This window comes from Danio aesculapii, chromosome 9, assembly GCF_903798145.1.
Source record: "Danio aesculapii chromosome 9, fDanAes4.1, whole genome shotgun sequence".
In the NCBI taxonomy this organism is placed as follows: Eukaryota; Metazoa; Chordata; class Actinopteri; order Cypriniformes; family Danionidae; genus Danio; species Danio aesculapii.
The window spans coordinates 31,527,069-31,544,418 of record NC_079443.1 but is presented as its reverse complement, the minus strand read 5'-3'; the positions used below and the strand labels follow the sequence as shown (position 1 = coordinate 31,544,418).

Here is a 17,350-nt window from a genome sequence, read left to right as displayed (position 1 = left end):
ACCCACATGCTATTTAGATGATAAAGCTGTAAGCATGGCTTGAATCTAGCTATTTTTAATTTTAATATATTATGTCAAAGACGCTTTCAGTGCATATTTATATTTTTTATCTTAATGTAAAAATCCTCAAATAAAAATTAAAATCATTTCTTTGAAAAATAATCTGTTTTGAGATCTTATATACACCACCTGACAAAAGTCTTGTCGTCGATCCCAGTTGCAAGAGCAATAAATAATAATAACTTGACCTCTAGTCAATCAGTTGGAAAAGTGGCAGAAGGTAGATTTTTTTTCAATGAATCATCTGTTGAACTGCATCCCAATCATCACAAATACTGCAGAAGACCTACTGGAACCTACAAGTTTGATTGTCCTAATTAAAAGTCCTAATGTAAAAAATTCTAAATTAAGGCATGATCATATTTTGGTAAAATAAAGTGTAATCTAGAGGCCTTTGCCTTTCATGTAAGCCACTTCTGTTACCAAATGATCAACTAGAAGTCAAGATAGGTGACAAGACTTTAGTCAGGTAGTGTAAGCACAGCTGTACCCGATAACATATGTGTGCTAATGGATTGTGATTATATCCACTGTGTCCATATCATACACTCTCACAAAATTCACTTCACATACATTTTAGTAAAATGCAGCATTTTCTCATTAGAACTAATCTGTCCTCATTTTATTGCTAACAAAAAATTCACAAACCATTGGGCATTGGGTATTTACCATGTTTGCAATGAACTTTATTATGATATGTTTTACAATAAGTGCTTTATTGCTTTTTGGCTCAAATACAGTGTGTGATGGGAGTGTTTTGAATTGCATACCACAATTTTCTTTCAGCAAATATGAACCATGTCAGTGTGCAAAACTATCCAGTACTACCTTCCTAATGACATTAAGTTATGACAGTAGTACACTCCCATCCATCCATCCATCCATCCATCCATTCATTCATCCGATTATATTCAGGATCACTTGATCCCACCCTATAAAAAATCTACACACACTTCAGCAATTACAACAGTTTCAATGAAACCAGATTAAATGCTCTGATACAGATTCTCCCCCTGTCTTACTCTAATTATCCTTGGTTTTATGGTGATATTTAAGCCTTTCTTATCCCAAATCACATATCATAGTACCAACAAACAAGCATATTCAAACACACACACACACAAGCACACACACACACACACACACACACACACACACACACACACACACACACACACACACACACACACACACACACACACACACAGAGAGAGAGAGAGAGAGAGAGAGAGAGAGAGAGACCCTCACATCTCTCATTTTAAGGCTCCCAGCTTCTGCTCCTCAGGAACTGCCAATTTCACGATCTACACAGCCAGATCACTTGGTCTGAGCCGGTTACTACTAGTACCACTGGTCTTGCTAAGCCGGTGCTTGTCTCTGAGGAATCCTGGATAGGAGGATGGTGTGGATGGGGTACTGGGTGTCATTTCACCTCGAACTCGAGCCTCAGGACTCCCATAATGCATCTGCAGGAAGTCCACAGCTGGCTCCAGGTCATCATGGCTGTGGTGATGCCGCTCAGCAGCCATGTTGACAGAGTTCTGCTGGTTGGCCAGATGGTTGGTGAAGGGCTGGCAGGTTTGGTGGATGTGATGAAGATGGTGAGGATGAAGATGTGGAGGTGATGTTGGACCTTGGCTTGATCTTAAGCACTGGTTGAAATCTGGAGGTGGAGTGCAGGTTTGAGAGGGATGAGGCTGGTTGTTTTCAGGCAGATCCATTGGAATGCTTGTCCTGCCTGGTTCAATTGCAGAAACAGCTTTGACGTTTTTAATTTTGATGTCATTGGTGTGGTTGTCAGCATGTTTTCTAAGGTATTTCTTGCATTGTTTCCATCCAAGGTGATATAACTCTATGACGCTGAGGAGAAGAGAAACAGCTGCAACCACCAGCATGAACACAATAAAGACGTTTTTCTCAGTTGGACGGGACATGTAACAGTTTACAGGGTTGGGGCAGGGAAGCATTGCACATGGATAGAGAGCATCCAGGAAGATACCGTACATCATGTACTGAATCACAATGAAGGTCACTTCCATGACCAGGCGTATCACAATGCTCAGAACATATGTCTGCAGCAGCGCCCCCTTCAGGTGGATTTTTGTCTTTGTATCTTCAAATTTCTCTTTCTGTTCCAGATACTCCTTTTCTCCTTTTCCCGCCTCAGCCTTCTCCTCCTGTTCCTTTTGCTTCCTCTTCTCCTCCATGCGGACGGTGTGCATGGCATGGCCCATGTAGATGAGGGAGGGTGTCGATACGAAGACAATCTGCAGCACCCAGTAGCGGATATGGGCAATGGGGAAAGCTCGGTCATAACAGACATTAGTGCAACCAGGTTGTAGAGTATCACACATGAAGTCGGACTGTTCGTCGCCCCATGATGACTCTGCCGCTGTGCCTAACACCAGGATACGAAAGATGAATAGCACAGTTAACCACACCTTCCCAACCGACGTAGAGTGCTCCTGCACTTCTTCTAGGAAATTACCCAAGAGACTCCAGTCCCCCATTACACCTCACCAACACTGCTGAGGAACAACAAAAATAAGAAAAACAATAGCTTTAATGTCGTTTTGAGTGCATTTGAAGTGGATCAAAAAATTACTTCAAAGTTGTCCTAAGACAAAAACGTCCAATATGTCTTAGTTTTAAGACAGGAGTGTCAAAATCAGTTCCTGAAAGGCAGAAGCCCTGCAGAGTTTAGTTCCAGCCCGACTTCAACACACCTATCTGTAGGTATCAAACAAGCCTAAAGCACTCAATTAGTTTGATCAAATGTGTTTAATTAGGCTTGGAACTAAACTGTGCAGAGCTTCGGCCCTTCAGGAACTGAATATGACAACTATGTTTTAGGACAACTTTGAAGAAAGGTTTTGATCCATTTTAAACGCTGACTACTATATATGAATGGCATGTTAATATTTGGATGATTTGCAAGTAGACAGATTTTCTTGCTAAATTGACTGTTGGAGGCTAAATCTATGTAAAAATACATTTAGAAGGAACACAACAGTGAAGCTGATCAAGTTTACTTTGATTTAAATTAGTTTGCCAGCAATGCACATCATTCGGAAATATAATATATAAAATGTGCCTTATTATTTTCAGCCAGAAGCACACGATGCAATTTATATTAGTCTTGTATGATTGTTGCTTGTCATACAAACATGTTCTCAGTTATTTATCACTCTGTGGAATTTCAGTTGTCATTAATGCTAGACTGTAGCATAGACAAGACCTCTCAGACATACATAGGAAGACTCATCTGGAATTTTCCATCATTAGTCTGACATGCAATTAGATTGCAGTGGTCATTAATTTGGCTGTCTGTGAACAGTGCACCAAGTTTTAGTTTATCATGCAGTGACATACATCACATATCACAATGACATGAAGTATTGAGAGTGTGTTCGCACTTGGAGTTCAGTTCCCTTTTTTTCCATTTATTCCAGACCAAAGCTTTGTATTGTACTGTAAAATACTCTAATATATCGTACTGTAAGTAATGTGCAACGTTGAGACCGTGGAGAAAACTAGGCTGAGCATTCGGTCATTTTTACATAGTCATGACATAGTCTCATCTTGTGGCATCCTGTCTTGTTTTTGGGTTGTTTAGATTTCTTTGGTGTTTTTTTCAGTCAAACATCACCATAGCTTATCTGGACACAGATCTTTTTAGAAATCTAATTTCAGTTATTTAATGTGATTTGGTTGGCAGCCTTCACACCTCTTCAGATGAACCAATTGCAACAAAGTTTGTTTTAATTAAGCCAATATACCCTAAGAATGGAAATTCAATTATGCATCATTGAGCACTGTCATTAAAACTGAGGCCTTAAAAGGCACAAGAAGGATGAAAGTGGATTTGAAACTATCCAATTAGTATTAATAATTAAATATATGTATATATTTTTTCATGTACTATTGTCCAGTCCATCTTAATCCATATTAACATTACTTAGTAGGCCTACTTTTTCTTTTCTTTTTGGGAAATTGTTTAAAAAATATTCCATTGTTCAAGTACCATTAGATTACCTTTTTTGAAAAAACAATTTCTTTTCAGCCACCTGTTTAAGTTCAGTTATTTCACTTTAAAGACAACGAAAATAATTTGCATTAAAAGTGAAATTATTGAACCATACAGGAGCCTTAGAAAAATGCTTATTTCAGAATACAATTTCAGACAGCACATTAGAGGTTTCTACATTTGAACTCTTCAAGTACTTTTTATTCGATTAAAAAGTCTCTTCCCGCCTATATAACCGATCATTGTGAAAGATAACCATACAAGCCAATCAGATTTTAGAACCACAGCAATGCGTCATAAAGCCGACTTGTTTGTATTGAGGTGAAGACCCATTCAAGATGTCATATCGATAAAAATCTTTAATGAAGAATAACAAAACACGTGATATTCGACGACAGAGGCATATATAAATTCCCTACAGTGAAGAAATGGAGGATTGAAATCTTTAACACGTATGTAGATGTTATATGTAATGTCTTGATGTTTAGCCTGTAGATGGCGCTGCTCTGTTTACTATATTTACAAGTGATGTTGTTGATAACTACTTTTCTAAAAGCCATTTTCATACTTTCGTCTGCTGTCAAACTAGTTTATTTTTCATTTTATACGTAACAAATATTTTTATCTTGTTCTATTTTAGACACTACACGTCTAAAACTACTGACAATATTGTTGTGAGCCACTTAAACTTCTCACGTCATATTATATTGTATATTTACTGTAAGCTCTAAGAGGGGAACTCTTAAATTTAACGCAGGACTGAGTTCTAATTTTGGTTTGGCCTGTCTAGTTTAGTGGGGTGGTATGGGAACAGGGCACAGTGAAGCTAAGGGCCCTGAGAACTAAATCTCTGAATGACCCTGTTCAGGCTTTGATAGGGTTATCATTTTACCACAGTACAAACTGCATCTCCAAACTGCATCACGTGTACCAGGCTGCAAGCCATTTAAATAATAAAAGTCTAGGAAAAAAATGACAGTTACAAACGCAAACTTATTTTATTTCAACCAGAAAAACACTATAGGCTATATATTTAAAAATTTACTTTTAAAAAATACATAAAAAGTAAACTGACATATATTGTTACCTAATGAATCAGATTTGAAATTTGCCGTAAAAACCTAAAACATAAATTCACAGAGAAAGTATATGTAACATTTTATTAAACATCTGTTTATATTTTTTTTCTAAAGTTACTAAGTTATCAAAATAATTTTACTTTAAACATATTTTATGTTTTTTCTATTTAAGTTTTCCTGTATACAACATACTTTGTAGTAATTCTGTGAATTAAACTCCACAACCCCAAATAAATAACATTAATCAGCAGGGTAAAGGTTGTCTCACTATAGAACAAAAATTATTGATTTAATTTTATCAGAAAGAATCAGAATCAGAACTATTTAAAAATTATGAGGGAAAAGCTTGGTTATGGATGTGACAGATGTGTAATTGGCACATTTGTGACTTATCAAATCAAATCTAATTGTTTAAAAACATTGACACAGACATTTTTGAGTATTTCAGCAGTACTGTAAAATACAAGCCTAAACACACAAAAACTTAGAAGTAGTTTTGCTATTTTTGCAAGGTTGACATTTGCATGGAATTGCTCATTAGTTGAATAGTTGAAACAAAATGAAAGCAGAATTAAAAACAATGCATGAAATGCACAAAAATCACAAAACAATCTATGAATATATAATCTATGAACAATGAATACATATTTAAAATGTTTTTTTTCTTTTTCCATTATGGCATATTGTGGATAAACAGGATTAAATAATATATGCTGTAGTATATATGATTAATTGCAGCAATAACCTGTTTTTCTTAACATATTAAGTTACCGACTAAGTAACTGTATGTATATATATTCTGTATTTATAAAGGAAGTAAATGCTAAAATTGAACTCTTTAGAAAGATTCCTTTCAGTCATATTATTCTTATACATTAACTGTAACATTAACACTGCCCAGCATTGCTCTGCTTCCCAAAATAACATCAGTGAGTGCTGCTTCATTTTTCTTAATGCCTCTCCAACCTCGTCTGTCTGCCCTCAAATAAATCACTCGAAATTCCTATCATTCCCTTATCATCTCATATGTCTCCAAATTGATTTTGTTAATCTTACATAGGACTGATACCAATTTATGTAAAAACAATGCAACAAGTGTTACTGTGACTTTTGCTGTAATGCACACATTGATCTTTTTTGTTAAGCTTCTCCATGAATGCTTTAGTTTACTTTATCATCAGTTGATAGTACCTTGGAAAGTGTTGTCAATTTAAGATTCAATTTACAGGAAATGGTCATTTGAATATTCGTTAAACCTTACATGTTTTATTAAGCATTAGTGGTGGCCACACTTGAGAGTTGTGCTAAAACTGCTCTCACACCCATCCTGTACCGAACCCTAGTACTTAACCTTTTGATTTCCTATAGAATCATCAAATATAGAATTCTGCTTTCAAAACAGATGTAAAATAAAAAGTTAATTTTACCTTTAGTATTTATTTAGTGAAAGTTAAGGCATTTTCTCTGCTATGCAAGTCAAAGGGGGCCATCAACAGTTTGGTTGCCAACATTATTCAACATAAGCCTCTCTTTAGTGTTTCAGCAGTAGAAAGAAACTACAGTAATACACGTTTGGAACAACTTGAGGATGACTACAATTATAATCAGTGGTGAACTATTGCTTTAACTGTATATATGATAAGCAAATGTGCAAAATCAGTGTGCAATATAAAATGTCTATTATATTAACATAAGTGTCTAAAATCTAGTGTCTAGAATCTAAAAGTGTCTAGAATCGAAAAGCGCTGATATGTGATGAAGCCTCTAAGAATGAAGTAGGACTTACCATTTAATTCAGTTTATGGTAGCAGAAACTATCCATGTGTGGAATGGGTCTTATTGTTTTTTTTAATAGATTTGATATAGTTAAGTAATCACACAAAAAGCAAGAGCAAGTGTGTAGTTGCAAATGTGAGACTGATGTTTTTAGCACAATTAAAAAGCATTGAATGATGAGTGATTTACACTTTAGATTGTTAAATAGTTTTTGAATAATTCCAAACAAAGACAGAGCAGAATATGTGTGTATCTCTGTGAGCAGCACTTTGTTTCATCGCAGAATTAATCAGATTTTGATTAAACTGAATGAGCCAATTATTCAATGACCCATCCATTAAGACTGCTGCTGAATTTGAAACAGAATAATGTAAAATGTGAGAAGAAACAGCATGCCAAAAAGGTAGTATGTCCATATTAAAAAGACAATAGCAAATTAATAGCTAGATTTTATATTCTGTACGTACATCGAAATAGAAGTATAGACTTAATGGCCCCATTAAGCCATTAAGAATGATATTAAATGACACAGTGATGTGCAGAACGCACTGTATGCTGGCAGGTTATGTGAAAGTAACAACAATGAGAATGTAGTACAGTACATCTGAATTTAATTTATAGTACACACATATACTATACTGTATAGAACATATCTTTTAGAGAGTTATGAAGTAAGTTCAAATTCAGATATTTCACTCACATTCTGGTTTGTTTCTAATGAAATCAGTCGTTTTAAATCATTTGAATGAATTCTCATACTCATTAAAACAGTATAGTTCACCCAAAATGAAAATTGTGTAATTTATTTACTCCCTTCACTTTTTCTTTCCTCTGTTGAACACAAAAGACAATATTTTAGCGGATTTGGGATTTTAGAGAATGTTGGAAACTGTAGTATGTGCATGTCAATTGCTTTCCAACATTCAACAAAATTTCTTCAATAGTATGTTAAACAGAGAGAAAAAAGTTTGGAACCAGTTGAGATTAAGTGAATTTGGCTGAACTATTCATTGCATATGGACAGGTATGTAAAATTATATACTAAAATATTTTTTTCGTCAATAAATTTATTTAAGGGCGATATGGTGGCGCAGTAGGTGGTGCTGTCGCCTCACAGCAAGAAGGTCGCTGGTTTGAGCCTCGGCTGGGTCAGTTGGCCTTTCTGTGTGGAGTTTACATGTTCTCCCCGCGTTCGCATGGGTTTCCTCCGGGTTTCCCCCACAGTCCAAAGACATGTGGTACAGGTGAATTGAGTAAGCTAAATTGTCTGTAGTGTATGAGTGTGGATGAGTGTGTATGGGGGGTTCCCTGAGATGGGTTGCAGCTGGAAGGGCATCCGCTGCATAAAACATGCTGAATAAGTTGGCGGTTCATTCCGCTGTGGCGACCCCAGATTAATAAAGGGACTAAGCCGAAAAAGAAAATGAATGAATTTATTTGACAAAGAAATTTATGATGATCATTGCATGATCTTGGATGCAAATGTAATAGATGCAGGTTGGTTTATTAGCTTTAAATTTCAAAAGTCTTTTCACATCAGATGCTTTGAAAAGCACTGTCATTCACTGATGTGAACTCAGCAAACCCATGTGTGTATGTGTTGTGGTACAGAATGGCATTGGTGGGAATGGAATCTTAGACATTTATTAAAAAAAAAACAGACGTAGGATGGAAATATCCATCTGACGCTCTCCTTCTGTCTCTCCATTTTCCTTGTTTTCCATCTTCCTTTTCTTCTTCTCTTAGGAAGCAATTTCAAACAATATGATTTCCTCTAGACTTGCTACTTTAAAGGAAACAAGTCTCTCAGGGTCTCCAAGTGCAGAGGTGTTTTTTTTCCCCAAAGAGAGCAAGAGAACGACACAAGATAAGAGTTCATTTGTGCTGATTATTTTATATCTGGTTAATGCACAAAATGCTAAACATCCAAAAGCTCTTATCATGAGGTATTACGAGAGGTCAAAGACTGCTGAATTTCTTACAGATAGCAAACAATAGGCCTCAAGCGCACATACACGGGCTGGTGAGATGAATGACAGGCAGGAAGAACTTTCAGCTGCTCTCATGTAATTTTTTGTTTGTAAAAGGAAAGGCATTGACATTGGTTACTGACCTTGAAGGGCCTTTAATGTGAATAATCACAGTATTGTTATTGGGTTAAATCAGGGTTAAATCTCGCACACAACACACGAAACCAATATGTATATCAAATTATTATCAGGCAGCATGGTGGCTCAGTGGTTAGGACTGTCGCCTTACAGTAAGAAGGTCACTGGTTTGAGTCCCGGGCTGGACCAGTTGGCCTTTCTGTGTGGAGTTCTCCCCGTGTTCACGTGGGTTTCCTCCGGGTGCTCTAGTTTCCCCTACAGTCCAAAGACATGCGCTATAGGTGAATTGAATGAACTAAATTGGCCGTAGTGTATGAGTGTGTGTGTGTGAATGTGAGAGTGTATGTGTGTTTCCCAGTACTGGGTTGCGGCTGGAAGGGCATCCACTGCATAAAACATATGCCAGAAGAGTTGGCAGTTCATTCCACTGTGGCCACCCCTCACAAAAAGGGACTAAGCTGAAGGAAAATGAATGAATGAATAAAATTATTGTCAATGGACTATTTAATGTGAATCCTTTTTATAAGTCGTTTGCATCCTCTAATTATCATAGATTATACTTTCTTATGCATAGAGTTCGTGAAATGAAGTGACCACTCTAATGCTTCAGTATAAAACTAAAGTCTCAAAATATGGGGGATTTTTACATTGTCATTCACACATTGATCCAGAAATTAAAAGACAGACTAACTGAACTGTAAATATTTGAGCAAATTTAAGAATACGTGATTTTTTTTCATGTTTTAGATTATTAAAACATCTGGTGAGTTAAACCTGGTGTTGTTATTAGAATAGCAAAGTATAAAAAATTACAACGATAAGTATTGGACAGTAAATAAAATAGAGATTAAATAGAGGTTTTTAATAACTCGTCAGATCATTCTTTTTGTAAATATTAGTTACAACTATTTACATTTTTCAAATTTATTTGATGATTATAAAACATATTTGGTACATTTATGGTGGTTTACTTCACTGTGGCTACCCCTGATAAATTAAGGATTAAGCCGAAGGAAAATGAATGAATGCTTTTTTTTTTATCAGAAAAATTTCACATTTAAATGTAAAAACTACAATTACTGTAAAAATACACGGTTGTTTACTGTTAATTAACAGCAATACAATTAATACAGTTAATTGATATTTTTAAGAAGATATATCTGTATTGAACGCTGCAAAGTAACACAATGAGGTGTTTAAATCAACAACAACATTAAATCAGTAATAACTATAACAATTATTTTCTGCACTGTAAAAAATGCTGGGTTCTGCACAATTCCTTCATTTTGTCCCAACACAAATAGATTTAAAACTTAATTGTTTTTACAAATTTAAATAGATTGAGCTTGCCGGCAGCTAGCTCTCTGCAACTCTCACATGATCACCCACTGAAACCAAGCACGACTGTGCCCGCTCAGTACCTGGATGGGAGACCACATGGGAAAGCGAGGTTTCAGCCAGAAATGGTATTAGTGAGACTATCAGGGAGCGCTCAACCTGCGGTCTGTGTGGATCCTAAGCGGGGACTCTATACTGCTCAGTGAGCACTGTCTTTTGGATGCGACATTAAACCGAGGTCCTGACTCTCTGTGGTCGTTAAAAATCCAAGGATGTCCTTCAAAAAAAGAGTAGGGGTTTAACCCTGGCATCCTGGCCAAATTTGCCCACCAGCCTCTGTCCATCATGGCCTCCTAACCATCCCCATATCATTATTGGCACCATCATTCAGCTGGTGTGTAGTGTGGTGTGCGGTCTGGCACAATATGGCTGCCGTTGTGTCATCCAAGTGAATGCTACACACTGGACACCCCCACCCCCCAAAAAAAATGTGTAAAGTGCTTTGAGTGTTCAGAAAAGTGCTCTATAAATGCAAAAAATTATTATTATTATAAAACAATTAGGTTGCTTCTCAAAACACTATTTTTTGAGTGAGGCTGTTTTTGCCGGTATGATTGAGTTCCAGTGGAAAGTCACTTATGGATCAGGATCTGAGAAGCTCTTGAAAACTCTTCCTGGGCTTGTTTTAAATTGTTTGTCACCGGAATCACCAGAGCTTCCCATCAGTCCCGGAGGATTCTTTAGCTGTTCTTTATGACTCTAAGCCACTGTCAAACATTCAATAACAAAAATAAACTCAGAATAACATGCAGCCTCGCTCTCCCATTTGCATCAGTTTAACAAGCTGGGAACATTGCCACGACACCTTTGAAACATTCTAGTAGCACTTCACAAAGGTGCCAGGCGCTGTTGGCAAGCCATGGCATGCTGGTCTTTCTCACAGTGTTTGTGTCGCTGCGGGCACTCTGATACTCACACCATAAGAGGCTCTGCAATGCTCATGTGTGACACTGAGCCCTTAACTCAGAATAAATATTTATTTAAGCCCTTTCCCCTCAAACTGATTTCAGGGACTACCAGAATCAGACTGTAGACTCACCTTTGTCCCAGTATAACCAGTTGTAAACTAGGCAAGACACAAAGACAAACACAGTGGTGTATATATATGTCTGCTTATAAGTTTACTTCTTGCAGATCTGCATGTTTATCTTTTTTTTCCCCAAGTAAGAGGGATAATAAAAATAGCATTTATGAATCAATGCATGTAGTTATTTTTAGACATTTAACAGTCAATAGTTTGGGGTCAGGACATTTTAAAATGTTATATTTAGTAAGGACACTTAAAAATGATCAAAGAGACAGTAAAAATTAAATAGAGATTTTCTTCTGCTCTTTGTTCATTAAAGGATCGTGAATAAAATGATCATGCACAAATTATTAAAATGCACTGAAGTTTTAAATAATGATAGTTATAAGAAGTGTTTCTTGAGGAATGCTACGAATTAGGATGAACTTTGAAGGATCATTCGACACAAAATTTGCCATTATAGAAATAAATTATATTTAAAAATATATTAAAATAAAAAACTGTTATAATGTATATTAACATTATAATTTGTTTTGTATTAAGCCTTTGTGATCATGACACGTTTACATTTTTTTTTCCTGACCTCAAACCTTTTGAAAGGTATAGGGTTGAGTTTACAAGACAAAATATAGATTAACATTCGGCTCTTAATACTATTTGGTGTCTTCTTAAGCATTATACAGTGCTCATCATATGAGTATAATAATTTCTATGATGCTTTCCAATATTATATAAGTTGTGCATATCGATCAGATTAATCAGTCCTGAAATCAGATCTGGAGCTAATCTAAAAATTAATTTACGATAATAACGGTCTAAAAATTAGTAGCCCAAATTTATATGTTAGGGAGAAATATACATTTTATTTTTTTTTAAAAAGAGCAAAAATCAATAGAAACAAAGGTTGTAATTATTTTTTCAATGTTTTGAATGAATTTAAATGCATTATCTTTCTATTTATAAATATGTTTGGTGACTAAAATATTATTTTAATAAATATATTTGTTTAATAAATCTGTTTTGTTTAAATGCACCAAAATATATTATCAAATTTCACTGAGAAATGGATAAAAATATGCAGCTGTTATGCAGCTCCGTTTGCACAGTAAATAATAATAATTATAATAATTATGATCATTTTATTTTTAAAAAGAAAATTGCTCAGTCAGATTCTGTGAAGAGCATATAAAGTTATATGAAGTGTAAACTCAGTCAATACAGCTAAAAAATTATTGAATATCATAAACATCCATGTGTATAGTTGTACTCCATTTATTTAATTACAGTATGTGAAAGTAGCTGTATTTGTACTGTTCATCTCTGAAAATAGGACAGGTAATACAATTATGCCTGAATATAAATGTTTTAACCCTGTGTAAGGGTTATTATTCAATGGCTATTAAATCACTACGTTTATAAAAGACTGGTCAAATTTGCAGTGTCTTATGTGTTTGAATCAAGGAGGTGTTTGAATGCTACAAACCACCAATCATTAGCCACCTATGTGATTTACATTATTAAATATTCATATTTAATTTAAGTCATGCATTCACACATTCATATTTAAGTCATGCAATTTAAATGCGCACTGATAGATTTGCTCTTCAGTGTTTGGACTTAGCAGTGAAAATTAAACCACACTGAACTGAACTAAACTGAACTTCAACCACACTGTAAAACCCAACAGTCAACTTCATCAAATGAAATGAGTGTAGTTTACTCAAAATGGACTGAAAGTTAATTCTACTCATTTGAAAAGAGTTTTGAACTCAGAGTGGTGAAGGAAATTAGTTGATAAAATACTTTATTACTTATCTTAAATGGAGTAAGTTCACGGTACTCATATAGATTAGTTTTTAACTCAAATGGTTTGTAGCAATCGGTTTCCTCAAACGGTTTGAGTTGTCTTAACTTATTGGGTTTTACAGTACTCAGTTGGTTTGAGTTCTCTTCATTTATCGGGTTTTACTGTGCTCAAATTGCTTCGTTTACTCAAATGGATTAAGTTCACAGTACTCATTAGGATTAGTTTTTGAACTTCAATGGTTTGTTGCAATCGGTTTCCTCAAATGGTTTGAGTTACCTTAACTTTTTGGGTTTTACAGTGAAAACTGGACTGACACAGTTTCAATTTCAATTGACTAGAACTTCTATGTAAAGCTGCTTTGACACAAAGCACTATAGAAATAAAGATGAATTGAATTGACTTGAATTAAATCCAGTGTCTGAGGTGGTGAAGATGCAATATTAGGTTAAAAAATGTAAGAGTTTAAGATAAGAAATTCAACAGATGCTCATGCCATACCGTATTTGTCCAATCATAAATTGACCTTATGAATATGTAATCTAAATGTTAATCTACAGTCTAGAATAGAAATAGCGGAAAATACAGTAAAAGGTGAAAATAGAATGTACCAAGTGACATTTCAGCCCTAAATATCCCTATTACTGGACAAAACAAACCATCATCACTTCCAGTTGAAGTCTAAACCTGTGCATACACTTGTGTTGCTGGACTTGAACTTGCATACCGCTGCTAAATGCATCCTTTCAAAAACAAAGGGCAGAACAACTGTTTAAGCCAGACATTCCTGGACTGACACATGGCTCTTTAATCAATGGAGGGGTCGAGGATGAGTTTAGAAATATGAAGTGAGAAAACCCCTCGCCCACTGCAGAGCCCCATCATATTGACACCTGCCACCCAGTGGGACCCTTCATATGAGTCGTTCTGTGCTAACAGGGTAATTTCCTTACATGGTGGTTCTGTTTCTCTCTCTTCACTGTCAGAGCAGCTGCATTATCAGTCAATGTCTTATTAATCAAAACAGGCACCATTGACATCATGCACAGAGATTTTGCACTTGAGATTGTGATTTTTGAGGGTGATATGTATATATATTTTGGACACTGACCCCAAATCATTGCATTAAATAGCAAAACTCCAAACCAAAAACAAAGAATTCACTTTTCAAGTTAAATATTTTATACAATAAGTTTTAGCAAAATATGATAGACAACTGGACCCAGGTTTGAGAAACGTTTTTTCATATTTTGGTCAAAGATGAAAATGGGGTTTCAAGCACTAAAGGTTTAAAAATGTAATATTTTTATATATATTTGGTCAGACTGTAGAATATGGTTTCATTAGTTAATGTATTTTCTAACATGAACTAAGTATGAATAATACATGTACAGCATTATAGATCAACATTTACTAATGTATTATCACATCTAAAGTCATGCTTGATAACTCATTGTGCATTAACTAATGTTAACATGAACTAACAATAAACAACCGTGTTTTCTTTAACTAACATGAACTAATTCTGGAATGAATGCATTGTTCATTGTTTGTTAGTAATTCTATCTAACATTAGCTAATACAACCTTATTGTAAAGTGTTATACAGTATATACGTTTTACATAAATTTAAGTTATGCTTAAGTTCTGTTTACGGAACATTATTTTGCCATTTTATTTTCACGTAAGTTGTATGAGATGTTAAATAAGACATGTTTCTTGCATTTAATATGCTTCCTATGTATATTAAAACAGTTTAGTTAATTTACTTGATGTGGACACTAAAATGAGACCTCTTTTTTGACCCATATATGTAAATATAGGTTAAGTGGAGCCACTCTATCTAATTATACATAAATAGACTGTTTATATACCAATTACAGCTCAAGTGATCTAATTCACTTCACTGCTTAAAGCAGACTACATGGTCCGTCAGTCACTCTGATACACTGAAAAAAAAATTCAGCAAAAGTGTTGCAAACTATTTATATGGGTTGAATTTAAACAAACAGATAATTTAATTTCATCCCAAATAAATTGTTTACAACCACTTACCTTTAAAATAAAAAAAATAAAATAAAAAAGTGCTATAAAACTCAGTTCTTTATCACCATAAAAGTGTGTTAATCGGAAGTTACAGTATATATCTATTAGAGTGAACATGCAGATTTAGACTATGAAAAAAGCTGGAGTTTTAAGTTGAATACAGTTAAAGTCAGAATTATTAGCCCCCCTTTGAATTTTTTATTCTTTTTTAAATATTTCCCAAATGATGTTTAACAGAGCAAGGAAATTTCCACAGTATGTCTGATAATATTTTTTCTTGAGAAAGTCTTATTTGTTTAATTTCAGCTAGAATAAAATCAGTTTTTAATTTTTTAAAAGCCATTTTAGAGTCAAAATTATTAGCCCCTTTAAGCTATATTTTTTTCGATAGTCTACAGAACAAACCATAGTTATACAATAACTTGCCTAATTACCCTATCCTGCCTAGTTAACCTAATTAACTTAGTTAAGTCTTTAAATGTCACTTTAAGCTGTATAGAAGTGTCTTGAAAAATATCAAGTCAAATATTATTTACTGTCATCATGGCAAAGACAAAATAAATCAGTTATTAGAAATGAGTTATTAAAACTAATATGTTTAGAAATGTGTTGAAAAGATCTTCTCTCCATTAAAAATAAACAGGGGGGCTAATAATGCAGGGGGGCTAATAATTCTGACTTCAACTGTTTATGTCAACGTATATTATATTCAACAAGTTAAATCTCATGCTTCAAACATGGTTTGACTTATTGTGATCAGTTAAAGTTGCAAAAAATGTTGCCATGAATTATTGAACATGTTTTTACTGCATAATGAATATTTAAAAATTTTACTAAAAATGATAATTCATAACCAAGTGAAAGATTAATGTAGTAAACTGTGCACAATATTTATATTTTAAAAAGTTACTTATTGTTTTAATATAAAAATTTACGTTGAAGATGAATATCCATCTTGTTTTCTTTTTAATCACAAAATTAAGGAACAGATACAAACGTATTCTGTGTAGTATAATAATAATTATATTTCTTAATCGATATACTGATTACTTTGCTACACAATTAAATGAATGCATAAAGGTGATTTACCTGTGTGACTGCTGACTTATGAGGCTGTCTTCAGTTAAGTCTTCCGTGGTCTTGTCCTCTTCAGATGAATGAGTGGGCTGTTACTCTGTGGCCCGGGGGTCCTGTAAACGTGGCCCAGCTCTGATATCTGTATGACAGCAAGTATAAACTGAGCAATTGAGAAAAATGACAGTGTATCTCTAAAAAAAATTAATCACTCCAGCAAGACTGGAGATCATACACAGCATAGGCCCCTTCGCGCCTGTCCCACTGGTGGAATAAAACACAACAGTGGGACACTCTGAGAAATACTGGGCATCTCAGGGAGGGATACAAACGCCCCTCCACTCTTCCTTTTCCTCCTCCCCCTCTTTTCCTTCTTCCCTCCCTCCCTCTCCCTCGTTGCCCCCCTCACCCCAGAATGCAATCGCTGGCACTCTATTTTGGTGAGAAGTAAACCACCATGTTAAAAGAGGAAGTGAGATTGTAACAGAACACAATGGCTGTTCTTGTCAGGCTGATCGGTGGTGTTGTGATGCGTTGTGCTCATGTCACTATATGTGTTTGCTGAATTTTGAAGTCGTACTCCCTGCTGGTCTACATCATACATGCATTTCAACACGTACACACATGACCGCTGTTTGATTCAATTTGTAGTTTTCTCTTTCTTTCTACTGTATTTAGAGGAGATCAAATTTTTGAGGACCATTTATAAACATTATATATTATATATATATTAGAAATAGTTTAATCTTCATTGTTTACATTTTGAATATCGGTTGTGGTTGTATTTTATAAAAAAACCTTCATCCTTATGTAAATCACAATCAAAATTAGAGAACAGCATTAGTTTCTCACGCTGCTCTGTTGTAATCTTGATCTACTCTTATTTGAGTCTTTTCCATAGTTCACTGACTGTAATGTTTCTTAGTCATCGCTTTGTCACCAAGGATATTTC

The 17,350-nt window shown here is 34.9% G+C and overlaps 1 protein-coding gene across 1 annotated transcript; it reads right to left on the bottom strand.

Annotated features, from left to right (window-relative positions):
• Positions 1–189: 189 nt before the first annotated feature.
• On the bottom strand, positions 190–16,645 carry gja5a (gap junction protein, alpha 5a). Its single transcript, XM_056465445.1, has 2 exons — positions 16,414–16,645; positions 190–2,588 (listed from the first exon to the last, which is right to left on the bottom strand). Exon 2 carries the CDS (start codon positions 2,568–2,570, stop codon positions 1,365–1,367), a length of 1,206 nt encoding a protein of 401 aa, XP_056321420.1. The 5' UTR covers positions 2,571–2,588; positions 16,414–16,645; the 3' UTR covers positions 190–1,364.
• Between the last annotated feature and the right edge of the window lie 705 nt (positions 16,646–17,350).

What these genes read in the sequence shown, in the direction of transcription:
- gja5a (XM_056465445.1), bottom strand. Translation starts at nt 2,570, where the DNA reads ATGGGGGACTGGAGTCTCTTGGGTAATTTCCTAGAAGAAGTGCAGGAG.